Below are 22105 nucleotides of genomic sequence, written 5' to 3'. Positions count from 1 at the left end.
TTCACCTCCCCGCGCGGCGGCGCGGCTCCCTCTGGTGGGGGCGCGGCGGCCCTCGGAAATCCGCTGCTTCGGCCTGTCTCCGCCCAGCAGCGCGCGCTTTGAGCGCCCGGCTTCAGCGCCGGCTCCCGCGCGCGGGTAGGAGTGGCGCTCAGTGGAGCGTCGTCCGCGGTTTGCGATTCCCCCCAGGACTCTCAGGAGCACCGCCACTTCCTTCTTTTTGCCCACGCTGGGGACCTAGTAGTCCTCTGCTGGCCTGGCTTCCCGTTAGGGTCTTTGGGCGCGTGGCTGCCCCAGCGTGACTTACCTTCAGGGCGCGGTCGCGGGAGCCTCGCGCGGGAGCTCTGTGCCCATGAAGATCTCGCTGGTGACTCTCCAGCCCCGCCACCATGAACGGGGCCCTGATCCCCCATACGCCCATCGCTGTGGACTTTTGGAGCCTGCGCCGGGCCGGTTCCGCACGGCTCTTCTTTTTGTCCCACATGCACTCGGACCACACCGTGGGTTTGTCTAGCACCTGGGCCCGGCCCCTCTACTGCTCCCCAATCACTGCTTACCTCGTGCATCGTCACCTGCAGGTACGGGGCAGGGGGCGGGAGTCCTCCGAGAGCTGGGTCGAGCATTCGGGTGAGAATCCCGATCTATCACAGCCTGACTCGTAGAGTAGGGGCCTGGAGGACTGATTTTTACAAATGTGGGAGTTGTTCGAACCCAGAAATGTGGATGTTTCAGCTATAAGTTGGGGAGATCTTTCTGTCCAGCCAAGGAGACTGTACCTACGTTTTCAGATAAACTAGGCTAGTGTATCTCTAGTCTCAAGAATCCACCTAAAGTGCTGGGTGACACATTCTTCAGTTCTCCCCCCACCCCCCTTCCAGTAGATCTAGCTGGTGCAGGTACTGGATAGCTGGTTGGAATTTTTTTTAACGGGTGCCCGTCAAGGGACTATTATGATCAGAAATGTTTGAGAATCGCTTGGCTAGACTGTTTTTTGGACTCTTAATTTAAATTGTACGAAGGGTGGGAAGGGAGAGTGAGAGGAAGAAGGGAGCATTTGAGGGGACTGTCAGACCTTCTGCTCCTGGGTGGCTTAGGATGTCATTTGCTTTCCCTGATTTCAGTAAAGGGTTAGTTCCTGATTCAGGGCAGTATCAAGCAGGAGATTTTGTGTTCACTAGAATGACCAACTTTTTCCTCAGGTACCTAAGGAGTGGATCCGGGCCTTGGAGGTTGGTGAGAGCCATGTCCTGCCTCTAGATGAAATTGGGAGGGAGACCATGACTGTAACCCTCATTGATGCCAATCACTGCCCTGGCTCTGTCATGTTTCTCTTTGAAGGATACTTTGGAACCATCCTCTACACAGGTGGGCCTTCCAAGGGGTCCCTCCCACCTTCCCAGCCTAGACACTACTTTTTCTTGAGCAGCCTTAACTCAGAAGTCTGGAGACCTCCTAGCTTCATCCCATATGAGCATAGTGACCCTTTCTCAACTGATTTCCCACTCTTTAAGGTTTCAAACCTTATAAAGAATAATAAAAACTAAAGCAGAATTCAGACCTTTCCAAAAAGAAGCTATACTATGTTAGTGCCAGACTTCCTATGATTTTTTGCACAGGCTGGTAAGCAAATGTCCACCAGCTGTTGGAAACTGGGAGAGGCTTGTGTTTTATACTTTTGTCTCTGACTCTCTGCTCCCCATATATTCTTCTTCTAGGTGACTTTCGGTATACACCATCCATGTTAAAGGAGCCAGCCCTGAAACTGGGGAAACAGATCCATACCTTATACCTAGACAACACCAATTGTAACCCAGCCTGGATTCTTCCTTCCCGACAAGAAGCTGCCCGCCAGATTGTTGAGCTCATTCGAAAGCACCCCCAGCATAACATAAAGATTGGTAAGTGGTTTCCTTTCCTTTTTCTTTTACCCATAGTGAATCTTGGGTTTTGGGGGGGTTTCTCATATCTTTCTGGTCTTTGTAGATCCCCTCCTTACCCCTGAAACCTTATTTAAAATTGTTATCTTCCCAGGGCATCTGATTGGCTCATCTGTTAAGCCTCTGACTCTTGGTTTTGGCTCAAGTCATGATCTCAGTGTCATGAGATCAAGCCCTGACTAGGGCTCCGAGCTAAGCTCCCAATCCGTTTAAGATTCTGTCTCTCCCTCTGCTCCTCCCAACCGCCCAGCATCCCCATACCCCCATGTGTGTGCTCTCTCTCTAAATAAATCTTTGAAAAAAAAAAATGCAATCTTCCCACCATCTCTACTGCGACATTCCCAACTCCTGATCCCCTATACCAACTCAATTTTTTCATTCTTTAATAGTAGTCATCACCTTCCAGTATACTCTGTCCATGTTTTAATATGCCGTTGCTTATTATTTGTCTATTCTCCACGTCTCCTGCCATACACACACACACAAACTCCTCGAGAACATGGATGGAGGTAGGAAGGAGTCTTGCTTGTGGAACAGAGAAGTAGCAGCCAGCATGACAGGCACACAGTGGGTGAGGAGGCTATAAAGGTAGGAGGGGCTGAAGTGCTCGCTTGTAAGCTTGAACTTGATCCTAAATGTAATCCTTGAATGTAACTTGATCCAAATGATTATATTTGGGCAAAAGTTATTGAAGGTTTTAAATAGGAGGGCCACTATTGCACTTACTGTTTTATAATGTATTCCACAATTTGCATATTGCTGTATTTGATTTTTATTGTCTATCTACCCCTGCTAGAATATAAGTTCCACAATGGCAGGGCTCTTTGTTTTACTTGTGGCTATATCTCAAATGCTTAGATTAATGCCTAAGGAGGCACTCAATATTTGTTATCTGAGTGAGTGAAATTTTTTTTTAAGATTTTATTTATTTGGGGCGCTTGGGTGGCTCAGTCATTAAGCATCTGCCTTTGGCTCAGGTCATGATCCCAGGGTCCTGGGATCAAGCCCCACATCGGGCTCCCTGCTCATCGGGAAGCCTGCTTATCCCTCTCCCACTCCCCCTGCTTGTGTTCCCTCTCTCACTGTGTCTTTCTGTGTCAAATAAATAAAAGAAACTTAAAAAAAAAAAGATTTTATTTATTTATTTGTCAAAGAGAGAGTGAGCACAGGCAGGGGGAGTGGCAGGCAGAAGGAGAAGCAGGCTCCCTGGTGAACAAGGAGCCCGATGAGGGACTCAATCCCAGGACTCTGAGATCATGTCCTGAGCCAAAGGCAGACACTTAACTGACTGAGCCACCCAGGAAATTTATCAGAATATAGATATTCAGGTGAATGCTGTGCTTAAAATCAGACACACTGAGAAATCAGAAACATTGTTTTAGCGATTCCACAATAGTATAAAACATTTTGGGGCCTTTTTTTTCTTTCTTTAAAATTTTATTTATTGGGAGACAGTGTGCAAGCACACATGAGGAGGGGAAGGAGCAGAGGGAGAGAGAGAATCTCAAGCCGACTCCATGCTGAGCTTGGAGCCCACTAAGGGCTTGATCTCAGAACCCTGAGGTCATGATCTGAGCCGATCAAAAATCGGGTGCTTAACCGAGCACAGGCAGGGGTTCCCTTCCCTTGCCAGGTAAACTCAGACCCATCCTTTATGACACACCCAGGCGCCCTCATTTGGGGGCCTTCTAACTGCTGATTTCAGCATCTACTCATCTAGGCGATCCAGTAACACTCCTGCCATTTTTGTCTTCTCAAGCTCTCCTCTGATCATATTATTCCTGTGATTAAAATCAGCCATTTTCAGGGCTCTTGGCAGCTCAGTCATTAAGTGCCTGCCTTTAGCTCAGGTCATGATCCCAGGGTCCTGGAATCGAGCCCCGCATCAGGCTCCCTGATGGTAGCTTGGCAGGAAGCCTGCTTCTCCCTCTCTCACTCTCCCTGCTTGTGTTCCCTCTCTTGCTATGTTTTTGTCAAATAAATAAACAAATAAATAAGTAGTCTTTTTTTTGTTAAAGATTTTATTTGTTGGGGCGCCTGGGTGGCTCAGTGGGTTGGGCCGCTGCCTTCGGCTCAGGTCATGATCCCAGGTCCTGGGTTCGAGCCCCGCATCGGGCTTTCTGCTCAGCAGGGAGCCTGCTTCCTCCTCTCTCTCTGCCTGCTTCTCTGCCTACTTGTGATTTCTCTCTGTGAAATAAATAAATAAAATCTTTAAAAAAAAAAAAAGATTTTATTTGTTTATTTGACAGAGAAAGAGAACACAAGTAGGCCTTGAGGCAGGCAGAGAAAGAGAGGAGGGGAAGCAGGCTCCCCGCTGAGCAGAGAGCCCGATGCGGGGCTCGATCCCAGGACTCTGGGATCATGACCCGAGCCGAAGGCAGAGGCTTAACCCACTGAGCCACCCAGGCGCCCCAAGTAATCATTTTTAAAAAATAAAATAAGCCATTTTCCTGCTGCATGCTCTTTAATGGCTCCCCTTCACTTAACAGAATTAAGTTCAAACTCCTGAGCAATATATGTGGGCCCTGTATTATTCCACCCTTCCCTCCTGTGTCATTTCTTACCAGTTCCTTCTTGGCACATTCGTAACACCGAACCATCCCCTTCCCTTGCCAGGTAAACTCAGACCCATCCTTTAGGACAACTCAGTTGCCATTTTCAGGGAAGTTTCCCTACTCTGTCAACTGGTAGATAACTTTTCTGTGCCCTCATAATACTGTGTGCATGTCTCTGACATGGCCTCTGAGTCCCCATGTAGATTATACTCCTTGAGGACTGAGGCTTGTGCTTATTTTCACAGTGCCTAGCATCTGGTAAATGCTTTCCTCTGTTGAACCAAACCAGTGGGTGGAATCAGTGGTAGGCCCTTCCCCATTTTCCATGTATTTGAGCTCAAATCCCACCTCCTCCCTGAAACACTCCCCGATTGCCCCATTTGTGTATTTTTATGAAACATTTGGGTGACGTATTAGGATTCCCCGGTATCTCCTCTCTTTCATTTCTTGCTTTTCCCATTCCTTTTAACATGGTTCAGGACTCTATAGCCTGGGAAAAGAGTCACTGCTGGAGCAGCTGGCCTTGGAGTTTCAGACCTGGGTGGTATTGAGTCCTCGGCGCCTAGAGTTGGTGCAGCTGCTGGGCCTGGCGGATGTGTTCACAGTGGAGGAGAAGGCCGGCCGCATCCATGCGGTGGACCACATGGAGGTCTGCCATTCTGCCATGCTGCACTGGAACCAGACCCACCCTACCATTGCTATCCTTCCCACAAGCCGGAAGATCCGCTGCTCCCACCCCGACATCCACGTCATCCCTTACTCTGACCATTCCTCTTACTCAGAGCTTCGGACCTTTGTTGCAGCGCTGAAGCCTGGCCGGGTGGTGCCCATTGTCAGTCGGCAGCCCTGTAGGGACTACTTTCAGGATAGCCTGAGCCCCAGGCTCTCTGTGCCTCTGATCCCAGACTCTGTGCAGCAATATATGAATTCCTCCTCAAGGAAACCAAGCTTTCTCTGGCTGTTAGAAAGGAGGCTAAGGAGGCCACGAACCCAGGGCGTCGTGTTTAACTCCTCTCAGGAAACTGCTGATCAATCTCAAGCTGACAGGGACTCAAAGAGGGCCAAGAATGAGAACCTTCCTGGGGACCTTGAGAAGCAGGCTTCCCACCATCCTTTGCAGATCAAGAAACAGTTGTTCCCGGACCTCTGCAGCAAAGAATGGGATGGGGCAGTCCCTATCTCTGAGTCCCTGAAGATGGTGACTGTACAGACTGCGAGTCTTTCAGTGCACTTAGAGTCCACAGATGAGGACTTTCTTTCTCTAGAAACTGGGGAAGAAAGTGGTGTAGTGCCCCACTTGGTACCCAGGGGAAACCACGATGGCTCAGCGGCCACAAGGAACCAGAACACCTGGCTGGGCCGGGAGTCTCTCCTGTCTCACAGCAGCAAGGCTGCTCCTCTCCTGGCTCCTGAGTTCAGGGGCCTGGCACTAAAATACCTTCTGACCCCAGTGAACTTTTTCCAAGCACGGTTCTCTTCTAGGGACTTTGACCAGCAAGTGGAAAAATACCATAAGCTGTTGCTCGGGTGCAGAGAGGAGAATGCAGAATGATACCTTTGGTTGGTTCAGCCTGCAGTTTTAAAGACTGACTGTTGGCTGGGGAGGAGGTTTGTGATGGGCCTTACTTTCCTATCTTCACAGGATCCCTATGGGCTCACCCTGGAGAAATATTTCTCAAAGCGTGTTCATTGAAATCCCAGTGCCTACAGACTCATGAGTTTTATGGTTGACTGTGTTTAAGAAACACTTCCCATTACACCCCCTGCATAGTATACATGAGCACACTAAAGGTTCTGAGAAGTCCTGTGGTAATTTAATCTGCTTTACTTTAACCCAGTATTTCTCCACCTCTCTTGAACATGCAGTCCTCTTATGTGGGTGCAGAAAGAGATGTGGTCTTAATCCGAAAGGACCAGGTTATTCCCATTGTTTCTTGGTGGGCCATATGCCATTTGCCATGTCCCCTTCTCCCTCTTCCCAGATCAAAGAACATAAGTAGTTATGTTGTTGTTGTTGTTGTTGTTTTAGTCAGGAACTGCACTGCTGGAGGATAAGGTGGTGATCCAGGCAGCACGTTCCAATCCTGAATGTCACTGACTTGCCATGACCCCATCAAAGAGGCTTCCTCTCTTTGCCTCTGGGAGCGAGCAGGAAGCAATGAAGAACCCTGGAACAGGGGAGAGAAACTACCCGCTGCTTCCATGAGAGTTTACAATTAGTGTCACAGGAGATTTCTCTGGAACAGAGCCAGCTGGGGAGTTGGGCACCCCTTACCAAGGCCATACCTGAAACCAGCTGAGCATTAGACTTAGGGGTACAACGGCCTCCTGGCTGCCTGGAAGCTGTGACTCTTTGGCTGAAATAAAGGTATAAAAGATCAAAAGTGCTGCCAGATACTCCTGATTGTTCATGGCTGGGATATTTGCTACTCTCCCCACCCCCTACCCCCTTGGGTTGAGTAGGGAACCAGAGCACACAGCCTGTTTGTTTTAGTATCCAGGGCAGAGACCAAGGAGCCAGCTGGTGGAAGGGGTGGGGGTGCGCAGCTCTGCCCTGTCCTTCTGCTCACAGCCTGACAACATGCCAAACCAATCAGCAGGACAGCAGATACCACAGGCTCTGAGAGAGGGCACAGGCGAGTGGAGCTGGGTACAGGGGTAAAAATGGCTTCGGAATGGAGCCTTGCAATAAAGAAGGTGGTTTCTACTTTCAGAAGAAGATAGGAAGAATTTAGAAAGTGAGGCCTTGCTCTTGGGCAAGCTGTGCTCAGTTCTGTTTTGTCAGTGACCTTCACTGTAAGCCTCCCATGGGCCCACTCAGAGCCGCAGCAGGTGAGGCTTGTGGGGCAGCAGGAAACATGGGCTCGTCCTGGGCTTGAGTCCAGGGCATGCTGGGCAAAGAGCTCTCATGCCTAGTTAGTGGCTCCTCCATTCCTCACCTGTAAAATAGACTGTGAGACCTACTTTTCCTGGTTGCTCTGGAAGTTAGATAATTGGTAAAATTCTTAACTCGGTGGCTACCCCATGATGGATATTTCAAAGATTGGTTCTCGGGGCGCCTGGGTGGCTCAGTGGGTTAAAGCCTCTGCCTTCGGCTCAGGTCATGATCTCAGGGTCCTGGGATCGAGCCCCGCATCGGGCTCTCTGCTCAGCGAGGAGCCTGCTTTCTCCTCTCTCTCTCTGCCTGCCTCTCTGCCTACTTGTGATCTCTGTCTGTCAAATAAATCAATAAAATCTTAAAAAAAAAAAAAAAGATTGGTTCTCTTAGCCTCTGGCTCTCTAAAGAGATTATTCAATATATAAAACATGAAATTTTGCAAGTCATATAAAAACAGAAAAGAAAAATCAATTTTAATTCCTCCATGTACATCAATTGTTTCTAGTCCTTTTCTGTATGTATAAATGTATTATAATTTTCAAAATTGGGGCAATACTGTATATAATTTCAATCTTCCATTTTACTTAATATCTTTTTTTTTATTTTCTTTTTTTAAAGATTTTATTTATTTGACAGATAGAGGTCACAAGTAGGCAGAGAGGCAGGCAGAGAGGCAGGAGGAAGCAGGCTCCCTGCTGAGCAGAGAGCCTGATATGGGGCTCGATCCCAGGATCCTGGGATCACGACCTGAGCCAAAGGCAGAGGCTTTAACCCACTGAGCCACCCAGGTGCCCATTTTACTTAATATCTTAAACATTTCTTTGTACCATTAAATATTTGAAATGTATTTATGAGTAGTTGTATGATACCTTATAGAGGTAATACCATTTCCATAGTCAACATTTTATGTGCCCTTTTTTCACAAATACATATTACAGTGAACATCTTTATGCATCTATCATGGCATTTTTGTTTATTTCTTTTTTTTTTAAGATTTTATTTATTTATTTGACAGAGATCACAAGTAGATGGAGAGGCAGGCAGAGAGAGAGAGAGAGAGAGGGAAGCAGGCTCCCTGCTGAGCAGAGAGCCCGATGCGGGACTCGATCCCAGGACCCTGAGATCATGACCTGAGCCGAAGGCAGTGGCTTAACCCACTGAGCCACCCAGGCGCCCCATTTTTGTTTATTTCTTTAGAGTAAATTACTAGAAGTGGGATTACCATCTTAGATTATCTTTTGGGGGGCGGGCAGGGGCTGAGAGAGAGAGAACCTATGCCCAGTGCAGAGTCCGATCTCACAACTCTGAGATCATGACCTGAGCCAAAACCGAGTCGGACACTTAACTGACTGAGCCACCCAGGCGCCCCTACAATTTTAAGTTCCTAATGCAAATTGTGCTTCATTGCCCTCTAGAAAGGTTTCCCTACCATCCTTTCTGCAGAAGAGGATAGGATTAGAATACCCTGAAGATTCATCAAGTTCAAATGATGTTGTTAGACTGGAACTTATGAACATATGGCAAATCATCTTGTGTGTTAATAAATATTTACTAAGGCTCTGTGGGCAAAGGCTTAGCTTGAGCTCCTCTAGGAGCCTCTAGCTGTCTCACTTCCCTGCTACCCAAAGGTGGCTGGGAGAGATAAGGTAGTCCTCATACAAGGGCCCCCAGATTGGCATTATCTTCTAGGGACAAGGGAACCTGTCTACTCTTGGCCTGTGCTGTGTCATGTGCATTCCTTGAAATGGGATCTAGGTGAATTCAGATGAGGGAGTGGAAGCAAATTATTCCTCAAATAATTCTTTGAGGAATTTAGTTGTTGATGGCATGTTTGTTTCAATAATGGGATATTTTTCTAAAGTAAATTTGGCTTATAATAGAGGTTGGCAGTTGCCTTATTGCTATCTCAACAGTCCCACATAAAAGTCCTGCACAGCATATATCTGTAAGTAGCCAGTTTATTTCTTTTTAGGATTTTATTATTTACTTAGAGAGAGAGAGAGAGAGAGTGTGTGTGTGTGTGTGTGTGTGTGTGTCCACGTGAGGGAAGAGGCAGAGTGGGAGGGAGAGAGAATCCCAAGCAGACTCCTTGCCAAGTGTGGAGCCTGACATAAGGCTCGTTCCCACAACCCTGAGATCGTGACCTGAGCCAAAACCAAGAGTCAGAGGCTTAACCAACTGAGCCACCCAGATGCCCCTTAATTTATTTTCAGAATCTAAGGATGACCACGTGAATCTAAGATCTTACAATTAGGTTTAAGGATACCCGGAGAAAGGAAATTCCCTAGAGATCAATTAGTCATTTCATGATCTGTGGGAAAACATGTACCTTTCAAAACGGAGACGGACAGTGACTTAAGTCCCTTTAGAGGAAAAAAAATCTGCCTGGCTGGCTTTGAGGGGCCATCTCTCACTCCTGACCCAGACTGCCCTTTGTGGTAGGAAATAGGAGATAGGCGAGTCTGCTTATTTAAGAAAAGAGATTTGGACTTGGGTTCTCATGTCAAGTCCACTCCCAGGGAGACTGTTCTCTCTGCATTCTTGGAGTGGTTCTTCAGCAAGAGAAATCCCACCTGGGAGGCCATGTTCACATATTATTGATGCTATCACTACAGAATGGCTATGAATCTGTTACCTGCCTCCCACTCTTCACCCTCCCTAATCACTACCACAACAAGCTGTTTTGTCTTGGGTTCTGTCTTGGGTTCGTGGTGTTTCCCAATCCTCCCCGGAACATCCCAGCACATCAATACAGAATTCTGCTTGCTATTATAATCTTCTAAATCTACAGCTCCTGCGGGGATTCTCGGAATGGTTACACTTGTCTTTATTTTGACCACGGTGATTTCATTTAGCTGTACCCTTCTATCTTGACTATTTCATTCCTAGGTAACTTCCTCTTCTTTGAACACATCTTTAACCCATCAGATCACAGAATGCTCCCAGAATCTCAGGCTGGGTTCCTTTCCTGGACGGATGGCTCACTGAATCATCTTTCAATCACATAAAACTTCTGGCTAGCCTTGGGGTTAGTCTTTCCCTTAAAATATTCACATATTAAAAAACAGAATTACGGCTATTTTACCAATTCTGAATCTTCCCGTCAATTTTCCATAATTTTGGGGAGTGGAGAATGAAAATGTTGTCCTCAGTGCTATAATCTCATTCTTAATGTGTTCACTGTAAAGTGTGCTTCTGTGGAACCAAGAACCTTGGGTCCAGCTCACTCTCCCTACTAACTGGGCTCCATGGAAACAAAGCATCAAGGTGGAGCCAGACTCCTGTATAGAGGGAGTCAGGGATATAAGGTTCGGAGAAAACCCGCTAAAAGGTTCTGAGCACCCAATTCCTAAACTGGGGAGAGGGGATGGAGACTCCCCCACCAGCCAACAAGTCTCTGATCCCTGTTGGGTGTCCTATAATTCAACTGGATTCTGACACTCTCTAACTGGAGATAGCCCCCACTCCCACAGGTGAAGGACTCAATCCTACAAGACTGCTCTCTTCTCCCTCAGACACCAGTCACAAGTCCGGGTTATCCCCTGTGCTTCTGACCACGGGCTACAGATTGGAGCTTTTCTTATCTTCTTGGGTTTGATTCATTTGCTAGAGCAGCCCACAGAACTCAGAGAAACTTTACTTACTGAATCACTGGTTTGTTACAAAAGGATATAACTCAGATGGAAGAGAGGCTCAAGGCAAGGTATGGGGAAAGGGCGAGGAACTTTCATGATCTCTGAGCACGCCATTCTCCCCAAATTTCCATGTGTTCACTCCAGAACTCTGTCTTCACCCTGGATGACTTCAACATTCCAGCCTCAGGTTCTTTGACCTCACCTCCAAAGACCTTATTTCTGTCTTCCGCACCGCCCTGTCTTTACCAGAAATTTTACTACATCTGAAATCTCAATTTTAAATCTTCTCTTCTCCCAGCTTATTCACTCAAGGACCCCCATGGCCAATGTGAGCCCTCTCTGAGCTTCACTTCCCACCTTGACCCGACCGCATCCCATGATCTATCAGTATAATACAACTCCTTGGCTTGCACTCACTCAGACACACTTGTCTTGACAAACTCCAATTCTGAACAAATTCTACTATCTCTCTGCTCTTTGCCTGCACTGGAACAGTGGAGAAACCCCTAACCAGGCTGGTTTTGTTTTAAATCATGACCTCATACATCAAAATGGTCTTTCATTCTGCTAAGCAATCCTATTAACGTTTATTCAGTGGGCTTGGTTTCCAATTTTCCCCTTCTCTTGGCTCTCCCTGCCCACCACACTACCATCTATCAGTAAATCCTGTTGACTCTACCTTGAAACGTATCCTGAATGTTCTTTCTTTTCCCATCTTCACCTCTACCGCCATTGTCAGAGCAGCCTTTGTGTCATGTCTTGAGTTATTGCAAGAGCCTCTTAAATGTTCTCCCTGCTTCCAACATTGCCCTCTCCCCTGCAGACCCACAGTCTGGTAGCCCCAGCACGCCTGATATAAATCATACCATGTTGCTTCTCTGTTCACATCCTCCAAGGTCTTTCCAGCTCACCCGGAATAAGACCCAGAGTTCTCACCATGGGCTTCCTGGCCCACATGCTCTGCCCTGTTCTCTCCGATTACTCCCCACCCTTTGCTTACACTCTCCAAGCCTGCTGACCTCCTTGGGGTTACCCCAACGCCAGACCCTAGGGGCACTCACCTCACTTTGCTTCCTCTCCTTACCAGGACTTCCATTCCGATACCCACATGGCTTCCTTACCTCCTTCAAGGTTTTGCTCAGCAAAATGATTCTTGGTCATCTTATTTAAAATTGCAACCATGTGGCTAGCCACTTCCTCTCTCCCTTCCTTCCTTTTTCTCCATAGAGCCCTTGCCACTTACTAACATACTCTTTTACCTATTGAGGTTGATGTGTATCTCACTGCACTATAATGTAAACTCCAGAACTCTTTTTTTTCCCCCCCCTGGTTTCTTTTGTTCACCATTGCATCCATAATGTCTCAAACGCATGGCAGGTTCTTTTTTTTTTTTTTTTTTTTTAAGATTTTATTTATTTATTTGACAGAGAGAAATCACAAGTAGGCAGAGAGGCAGGCAGAGAGAGAGGAGGAAGCAGGCTCCCTGCTGAGCAGAAAGCCCGATGTGGGGCTTGAACCCAGGACCTGGGATCATGACCTGAGCCGAAGGCAGCGGCTTAACCCACTGAGCCACCCAGGCGCCCCACATGGCAGGTTCTTAATAATAAACACTGGTGGAATGAATACATGAATGAATCTAGAGAAATGGATGGATTGTTCATCCTTTAGGCAAGCCTCCCTCAATAAATACTGTTTCTCCCAAACAGGAAGTGAAGCAAGTTCCAGCCCTCAAGCTAACACCTATTGAAGGCTTACCTTGGTAGACGCTTTTTGTATGTTACCTCTAAATCTTGTAGCTCTCTTATGAGAAAACTAGTGTCCACAAATTCACAAATTTAATCATTCATTTGCTTATTCAATGAAATTTACTGAATACCTACTATGTGTTCCAGACACTGGGGATACAAAATAGTGAACAATGAAAATGTCCTGCCCACAAAGCACTTATAATCTCGAGAGACAGGCAGTATACATAAAGATCAGATAGTGATAAATGCTAAGAAGAAAATAAAACTGGCTTATGGGTGTGGGCAGCAGTTCAGAAACAGGTCAAGAAAGGTGTGTCAAGGGATTGGGGATTGACACTTAAGATGAGACTCCAGTCATGAGAAGGAACCAGTCAGGGGAAGACCTGATAGCATGAGTGCAAAGTCAATGTGTTGGGAAGGAGTTTTGTGTCCAAGGAACATTGAGAAGAGCATGTGTTAGAGAGGGAGAAGATGAGCTCAGAGAAGGAGGCACTTAAAGTAAGCAGTTTGGGCTTTAGTCTAGGTATAATAGGAAGCTACTAGAGTGCCTTAAAGTGTGCCTTAAAGTGTGTGTGTGGGGGGGAGTGAGATATGATTTGATATATATTTTGAAAGCATCAGATGGAGAATAGGGGGAGAGCAAAAGCAGGCATACACAAGTTAGGAAGGTCTTGCAACTGTGAGAGATCCTGGTGAGCTGAACCTGGGGTTTCTGGAAGAAGGAATTTGCATTGTGTCTGGGTATAAATCTATTAGAGAAACCTCTTTATTACACATAGCTACAGAAATAAAAGACATGTCTTTTCCTCCACCAAAGCTTTCACTAAGGAGAAGTGTGTGCATGTATATATGTGTACATTCTGATATTTGGGGGGAATAAGAAAAGAATGAGTTTTACAAGTAACTAGAATATTTTATGAATGTAACCTATTTCCTATAATAGACATACTTTACAACTATGTACTTAAGAGAAAGAAAAATGTTTTACTTGCTTTGGAGTCAATACAAGACTTGGGGTTAAAGGTTATATTTTCTAAGCGAGTAAGGCTCTTCAGTAAAAAAAAATTATCAAAGAATACTTAATTTTAAAATTATTTAAATTATTATAAAGTTTAGTCATAAAATTTTACTGGAAATAACATTAGTCCTGATCTTTGAATATCTGAATCTATGAGCAGAGATCTGTAAGATATAGTAGAGAACAGAGTATAATCAAATTCAGTCAGACTCGAACATTTTTGTTTAATTCACCAAATTATAATATTTCATATCCTTATGGAGGAGCACCAGAATGAACAGGTAAATTTTCATTCATGAGGGTGCATCCTCTCTCTGTAAGGCTCTTAGTAAATATACACATAACTAAAATCAGCACTCCCTTTTAATCAAGATAGGACTGAAAATTCTGTATTTATTATTCGTCTCTATCTCACTTCTTACTTTTGTGAAATAGAACGTCTGTAGGAGTGGAGATGAATAGTAGTAGACTCAGGATATTTTTTGGAAGTAATATCGAAAAGTTTTTCTGATGGCTGGAATGAGGACGGTAAGGAGAAGGTATTAGCATCTCCATTTTAAGAAGGAGGAAGGTGCGCGATGCCTGGGGGGCATAGTCAGTTAAGCGTCCCACTCTAGATTTCGGCTCAGGTCCTGATCTCAGGGTCTTGAGATCAAGCTCCGTGCTCAGCAGGGAGTCTGCTGTCCCTCACCCTCTGCCCCTCTGTTCCTCCCCGCTCCTTCAAATAAATAAATAGAATTTTTTTTTTTTTTTAAGAATAAGGAACGTGAAATTCATCAGTATGCCCACTATCACCCTAGTTACTAGAAGACTCAGGATTCCTCCTGATGTCAAGACTCCAAAGCTCATGTTTTCCTTCTGTATTGGACATTCTGGGAGCACTGAGGTTGGTCAGGCAGAAGCCTATTTCGCATCAGAGAATTTACCCTCCGGGATTTGATTGGGCCCCTCCTCCTCCCCACCTCCAAAGGAGTCACCTGCTAACCTCTTGATAACAGCTTGCAGATTTGATAAAAGTGAGTTTCCGGAAGTAATAATGAAAAAATTAAGTTAAAAAATTTCACAGCCAGAGATGAAGATTGCTGGGATTTCCAAAACTCTATTCTATAGTTAATTGAATTCTGATGCTTTGAGCACTATGAATAAACACAGAGTAATTTAGTCAGCCAAATAGTTACTGGTACTGACCACATATCAGGAATTGTGTTAGGCAAGGGATACTTCGTTAGGGCCTTTTTGATTTCCAAGCCTGCAGGAAGTGCAAAATGACTTAGCACAAATAATAGTCAATGATTGAATTTCGAGTTCCTGTCCCGATGCATAGCCCTTTCCCTTGTGGGTCTCTGTGTCCCTTCCCAGATCATTTGTTTTGGCTTTGGCTTTGGCTTAGAATTGAAAATAGGAAAAGACATATGGAGGGCAGGTGCTAAAAGCTTGTGTAACAGTTGGTCGAAGGTAAGAAGCTACAGAATGGTGGAGACATGATAATGAGACAAGACAATGACCCAGGGAAAGGGAGAGAAAAGCACTATCCCTTGGTTTTGCTGAATAAAGAGTTGGTATATGGAGAAAGTGAGAGAGTAAGGTGGTGATGTGTCGATAAGGGAGGAAACAGAAATGATTAGGGGGAAGGAGGGTCTAAGGAGGAATAAATATGGTTGTAGGGGTATTTAAAGCATTGTTCTTCTCCCAAAAGGCTCTGGATTGACTCTTGAAAATTAGGAGTCAGGTCTCTTGCCCATTATGTCTAAATCCTGCAAACCTCTCTCCCCTCCCCCCCTTTTTAAAGTGAAATTCACATGACACACAATTAACCATTTTTTAAAGATTTTATTTATTAATTTGACACAGAGGGAGGGAACACAAGCAGGGGGAGTGGGAGTGGGAGAAGGAGGCTTCTCAAGGAGCAGGGAGCTGGATGTGGAACTCAGTTTCAGGACCCTGGGGATCATGAGCTGAGCCGAAGATAGATATTAAATGACTGAGCCACCCAAGTGCCCTACAATTAACCATTTTAAAGTGTACAATTCAGTGGCATTTCATGCATTCATAATGTTAACTAGTTGTATTTGACTCTTTCTCTTTAATCCCACGGCCGTGGCCTCTTTCCAAACTCCCCTTCCACCCAAAGTCATTTCTGCTAGGACCCAGTCCCCCAAATGTCTTATTTTGATACAAAAAGAGAACAAGACCAGCAAGACTTACACCTAAGAGCAGGGATGCCAGTTCCTACTTGCAATCCCACTCTTCAGCCCAGCAACCACCCAGCTCTAGTGAGGAGATACTAGGGAACATGAGAAGTGTGGGAGCCAAGAGGGGACCAAGCCTTTTTACAATACAGAGGAGGGACTCACTCACCTGTTATCGTAACATGGGTGGGCATGTCACTTCACTGCTCTGTATACCACCATCTCTGCCTGGTTTTAATTTCTAACCCCGTGGCTCCCTGGTGGCCTAGTGCAGACCAAATAACTCCTTCCCAAGGAGTACTTGTCATATTGAAGAGCTCGTATCCATTGCATGTGATAATGTAATGGTGTTTTTAGTCTGTTCACATTTTGCATGGAAAAGGTACTTAAAGATAGTTACTAAAACCAAATAACATCTCACTGATGGCCTGGCTGAAACAGTGCTGTCTTCTTTAAGTCCCTGTTCGGTCAATAGTGATACTTCTAGATGCATCTGCAGTGATCTCCAGACAGTAACTGCTATATTCCTGACCACTAGTAATGCCACTTTGAGGACCAATCTCAGATTTGTTATAATTGTTCCTAATTTATTTCCTAAATTAGATTGTGAAGTCCCAGAGGACACAGAATATGCTTTATTCATCTCTTTATTCTGTCTAACTGAATGCCTGGTACTTATTATACAGTCAATAAATCCTGGAAGAAAATGTTTTTAAAAAGGTTCTATTTAGTCCCCATCATACATGCTGGATTTGCCCTCTATGAAACCAGTTCAGGGGCCAGAACAAAGAGAGCAAAGTGATTCAGTTCATGATTTCCCAGGTGTAACTGAAGCAGACAGCAGGAACCCAAACAGCTTCCCTGGATATTAGGAACTGAATATGGGAATTGACCAGAGTAGATTCTGTCACCCATTTGGTTCAAACCATCCTTCCCAGTTTGTCAGTTACCACTCATACCAGGAAAAATCCTTTGTAGGAATCACATTGCTTCTTCCTCCCCACCATGCCACTTGATCTTCCCAAGATCCGTAGGGACCATCTCATTGCAAATCCACTGGCCACTCTTCCATCCTTATTCTCCTTTACTTCTCAGAACATTCAGATACCACCAATTAGCTCCTTTTCCCAGAAAAGCTCTTCTACTTCTCTCCCGTGTCACTTAAGAATGATTTTTGGCAGCAAAGAACAGAAAACTCGTCTAGCAGTGTTCTTGAAACATACGAACGTTTGTTTACTTAAAAAGTCCAGAAGCAGTGGGCAGTCCCAGGTTCATTCAAAAGCTTACTTCTGTCATCAAAGACTCCTTTCTGTCTCCTTTGCTGTCCTCAACATCCTGACTGTCTTCATCTTTGTTTGCTGTGACATTTATGGTCACAAGATGGGTATGACAGCTCCACGCCTGGTGTTTTCACTCAGCAAAAAGAGAGGCAGGGACAAAAGAATTTCTTCTGTGAAGGTCCTTTTTTATACAAAAAGAAAAATTTTCCTACGAGCCCCCCATTAGACTTTCTTTCCTATTTCAGAACTGAGTCTATATGTACTTTTAGACTAGTCACTGGTGACAAGACCTGGAATTACCAGGATTGGTTTGGACCACTGTAATTCATTTCCTGATTTGGTGAGAGGAAGTTACCTTCTTTGAAATCAAAGGATCTTCCTTCTGTCTGAACAAAACTGGGATCCTACCAATATGGAAGAAGTAACATAGAAAATAGCTTTTGGACAAGCATGGTGGAGACTGGCCTAATTTTTACTATGTCAGGTCTCTTGGGCACACGGATAGATTGTGTCATCTCCTAATCATTGCAGCAGTATCCACGTTCCTGAGTTACCACCAGTGTGATGTGTGTGAAGTAAATCTATGTGTTTGCTACCTGCAGGCCTGGCCTATAAAAACTTCCCACATGGGATGGCTCAGTTGGTTAAGCAGCTGCCTTTGGCTCAGGTTATGATCTCAGGGTCCTGGGATTGAGCCCCGCATTGGACTCTCTGCCCAGCAGGGAGTCTGCTTCCCCCTCTCTCTCTATGCTCTCTCTTCCTCCCAAGTAAATAAATAAAAATCTTAAAAAAAACCTTCCCACACAAATAATCCATATTTTCTCTTCCCTTTGTTTTTTTCGGGCCAGATACAAAGCATTCAGTGGAGAAATCCAGCGCTCCAAGGAATGGGGAACCTGCAAGAGTCAAGATGGGTCTGGAACATGTGGAAGTCGGGCGTGCTAAAAAAGGCACAGGAGCGGGGTGCCTGGGTGGCTCAGTCGTTGGGCATCTGCCTTTGGCTCAGGTCACGATCCCAGGGTCCCGGGATCGAGCCCCGCATTAGGCTCCCTGCTCAGTGGGAAGCCTGCTTCTCCCACTCCCATTCCCCCTGCTTCTGTTTCCTCTCTTGTTGTGTCTCTCTCTGTCAAAAAAATAAATAAAATCTTAAAAAAAAAAAAAGACAAAGGAGCTTGAAAAGGTCCTCATTGACTAAATTTGGAAAATTTTAGCATGCAAATAATTAAGGACTGTAAGGAATAAACCATTGAAAAACACAGTAATCCATGAGTCTATATCATTAATAGATAACTAATTAATTAATAAGAGATAAGGGAGGATTGGTACAAGTAGGAACCATCAATAGATGCTAAAACTATGGGAACACATTTGATGAGGAGCAGGATATTTGCAGAGTCTAAGATGTCTCCCCATGAATTGCTTATTACAGAGAAAAAAATAGTAAATATACTGTGGAGGAATCAGACACCTCAACAAGGTGACCAAAATTATCATCACCCAATGAGGGAGAGAGTCATCATCCGACCTTGGGTTTGATATCCTGAGAAGGACACAATATCACAATATCACAATAGTATTCTGGCCAGGAATGGATAACTGGGGTCTAATAATGAATGAAGGTGAGACAAACATAAGCAACAAATTGGAAATGAGGAACATTCCCTTGTCCAAACAAAGGGGGCGGGCTGTACCCTTCAAAAATATCAAAGACAAAGAAAAGCTAAGGAACTGATACAGATTAAAGGAGACTAAAGAGACATGCACTATATGGATCCTCTTACTCGAAGGGGAAAATGGGTAAGAATGACATTATTGGATTAATTGATGAAATTTGGAATATGGATGTAGATTGAAGTATGGTACCAATGTTAAGTCTCTTGGAATTGATAACGGTACACGTTGTGTATGTAAAAGAATGTACATATTCTTAGGACATTGAAGCATTAAGGGATAAAGGGGCATGGTGGATGCCATTTTACTTTCAAATGGTCAGAAAAAAATGGGTGTGTATGTGTGCTATCTATTTGAGACTGCAAGTGTTAGAGCAAAAGGGGCAATCAACAAATCCAAATTAATCAACAAATCCAAGTAAAGGATTTATGGGTGCTCTTTTTATTATCAACTTCTCTGTGTGTTTGGAATTATTTCCAAGTAAAAAGTTTTCTGGGATCTAGATTTTAAAAAACCACTGAGGATGCCCTCTTGTTTCAAAGGCTTTTTCCATGTTCTGCCTCTTATCCTTTCCTTCAGACCTTTTGTCTCAGCTGGTTTCTCCCAGTTTTACAACTGTCAGCGTCTACTTGAATTCTCTCTCTCTTTCTCTTTTTTTTTCCTGGACCCTTGGATTCACTATTTGTTCGGATACTTGGACAAGTTTTTTGATTCAACTTCTCCTGTGACTCAGCCTTTGGGTCAGCTTCTCCTACTTGGTCTTAAGTAATGGAGCTCCTGAGCGAGTACTTCCTGTCTGCAACACTGAATCTAGGCTCTAGGCCACAGAGAAATATCATACCCTAGGTGAGATTCAATGCTTCCAACCGGCAACAGCTCCCTCTCTAGTGGCACTCATTTTGTCTAGGAGGAAAGAGTTCTCCTCTCTGACCCCTTCTCTCCAGGGTCTCTGCTTGACCAACCCTTCATCATAGCCTTCTAATTAGTCTCTGTTTCTCTAGTCTTTACATGTCCCAGTCAGCCATCCTTCTCACTGCCACTGCCTCTCTCCTTAAAGCACAGATTCCTTCATATTACCTGTTTGGCTAAACCTCTAAGAGTTCTTCATGGTCTTTAAAATCTGACTCAACCTAATTTACTAATTCCGTATCTTGCCTTCTCTGCTGAAGGGTCGGCTCTTTCAGACCATGGACCATGCATTTTCTTTTTCGTATCTTTAATTTCCAATATAGTGCCTGGCACACAAAGATACTCAATAGACATTTGCTGAAGGGACAAATGAACCCAGCTACATTAAACTTGAAACTTCTTTGACCATGCCCTGTTTAAATATCTCCTTTTCTGGAGTCTTTAGCTCTGTCATTCAAGTCTTATATATGTCACCATGCATTTTTTTTTCCTTGTTGACTGTGAGCCAAGGGAATGTCTTATTCATTTTGCATCTGACCCAGTATCTAGGAGAATGCCTGGAGTAGAGGAGGCATACAGTTTGTTGGATGGATAAATGTATATTAGAGAGGGGGAAATAGTAGATTTTGAGAAGGTCTCCATGTAGTGAGGCCGACTGAAGGAATGACCTAAGAACCATGAACCTAGATCAGCAAGTACAAATAAGGTAGAGGGAAGTAAATACACAGATGATGATGTAGAATTAAATAATTAGAATAAAATGGGAGTCAATCAGGAAAGTTTCCCTCAAGTTGGACTTTGAGATGTGTTTGAAAAGAGGAAAGGGACATAACTTGAGATAATAGGAGCCTAGAAGCATGTCACTGAGTTTGGTTGAGCCAAGTCATGGTAAGTAATTAGTGTGTTTGAAGCCTGCTTTTAGAGCAGGATCTATTCTACTCCAGAGCTCAAGTTCTGCCTTTTTCCTGGCTCCTCCCCAAGTGGGCATGCTCACCCACTCTCTGTATTTTGATGTTTCCCAGATCAGCCCAATGTAGGACTTTATGTTCTCAGTTCCTGTGAAGATAAGCAAACAAAACTGCCCCGTGGGATTGAACACTTGCTAACCTTGGTCCTCTAGGGAAATAAACTTCCCTTTTCCCAATAAAACAGAACTGCTCCCAGTGCTGTTAAGCCAGAAAAGAAACCTTAATGAACAAACTAACGTAGTATTACCACTTCTTCACAAGAGTACTAGCACATCTTCACTTTTTTTTTCTTTTTGTGAGGAGATAGGGATCCAAATAGGTCAAAAACATATACAAGTGAGATCTGAGAAATACAGTGTAATAGCAGAATCTTGACTTAGCCACTTCTGTCCCCCTCCTCAAAGAGTATATGCAAACAACCATGATGCTGGACGGTCACTTTGTAGGGCTCAGATCATTGCTGCCTCCAGCACTTTGCAGGATAGAAAAAATAAACAGGTTACACTACTGTCTCTAAAAATGGTCCCCACTTTAGGAACAAGAACATTTTACACAGCGGGAGGTGTTTCTGAAGTCCTACGGAGAGAATCTCTTGACTCTGGGAGATGGCAACAGTCTTTCTTTTAGGATAACCTAGCTTTTACAGAGTCCATTTTTTTCTGAATGCTGTGTGTCCAATGCACTCCCGTTCCTGAATACCCAGTCTTACTATCTTCTGCTCGAGGCAAGAACGTTATGGTAGCATTCGCTCACTGCACGTTTTGAGGGGCTGGGTCCAGAGCACAGCTGCTCCTTCTCACCTCGCAATGCACACAGTTTTCCTCTGGCGGGCAGCGGTAGTCTCCTAAGCGGCTCCTGATGTACGAGGAGGCTTCCAGATCCCGTGCACGGATGCCACTCTGCCAGAACGACTCTAGATGGCAACGAAACGTTTAGGCCTAAACTGAGGAAATTCCTCACCAGCAGCGGGGCTTCCCTAGGCACTGCTTCACCGCGCGCTGCCCAATCTCTGGGGGTGTCACACTAGACTGTGGTGATGTCACACTGGCTGGGATGACATTTCACAGCTGGACCCCCCCACCGCCACCAAACACCTTTAAATCACCGCGGAGTCTGTCGCGCGGAGGGGGCGGGGAATCCGGCCCCCACACTCGATCCACGCTGGCTCCTCACGGAGGTCCCCCCACTCCCACTCCCATCTGTACTATGCTGTCCTCCTAATCCGCCCGCTCCTCGACACTTCCGCCTCAGTAGGTGTCATGGCGCTGGACTGTGAATGGCTCCCGCGGGGCGGGGCCGCCGGATGGGGGCGGCCGCTCG

The 22105-nt window shown here is 45.1% G+C and overlaps 2 protein-coding genes across 4 annotated transcripts in view; both read left to right on the top strand.

Moving 5' to 3' along the window:
• The first annotated feature begins 47 nt into the window (after window positions 1–47).
• On the top strand, window positions 48–6873 carry DCLRE1B (DNA cross-link repair 1B). 3 transcript variants are annotated; one of them, XR_007126493.1, is made up of 5 exons: window positions 48–575; window positions 1197–1362; window positions 1713–1895; window positions 4969–6097; window positions 6519–6873. XR_007126493.1 is itself a non-coding variant. In XM_047724551.1 (5 exons), the coding sequence occupies exons 1-4, from the start codon at window positions 387–389 to the stop codon at window positions 6039–6041; spliced, it is 1611 nt and encodes a 536-aa protein (XP_047580507.1). In that variant the 5' UTR covers window positions 48–386; the 3' UTR covers window positions 6042–6089; window positions 6519–6873. The 3 variants fall into 3 exon arrangements, 2 of the variants coding, with proteins under 2 accessions (XP_047580507.1, XP_047580506.1); XM_047724551.1 differs by having other exon boundaries at window positions 4969–6089; XM_047724550.1 differs by having other exon boundaries at window positions 49–575; window positions 4969–6873.
• A 15081-nt stretch (window positions 6874–21954) lies between these two features.
• HIPK1 (homeodomain interacting protein kinase 1) overlaps window positions 21955–22105 on the top strand; it is a 52870-nt gene continuing 52719 nt past the window's right edge. Inside the window, exon 1 of the mRNA XM_047724533.1 lies at window positions 21955–22035. The gene's annotated coding sequence lies outside the window, so the exon portion shown is untranslated. The remainder of the gene's footprint in view (window positions 22036–22105) is intronic.

This window comes from Lutra lutra, chromosome 4 (genome assembly GCF_902655055.1).
Source record: "Lutra lutra chromosome 4, mLutLut1.2, whole genome shotgun sequence".
In the NCBI taxonomy this organism is placed as follows: Eukaryota; Metazoa; Chordata; class Mammalia; order Carnivora; family Mustelidae; genus Lutra; species Lutra lutra.
This window is presented reverse-complemented; position numbering and strand designations above follow the sequence as displayed.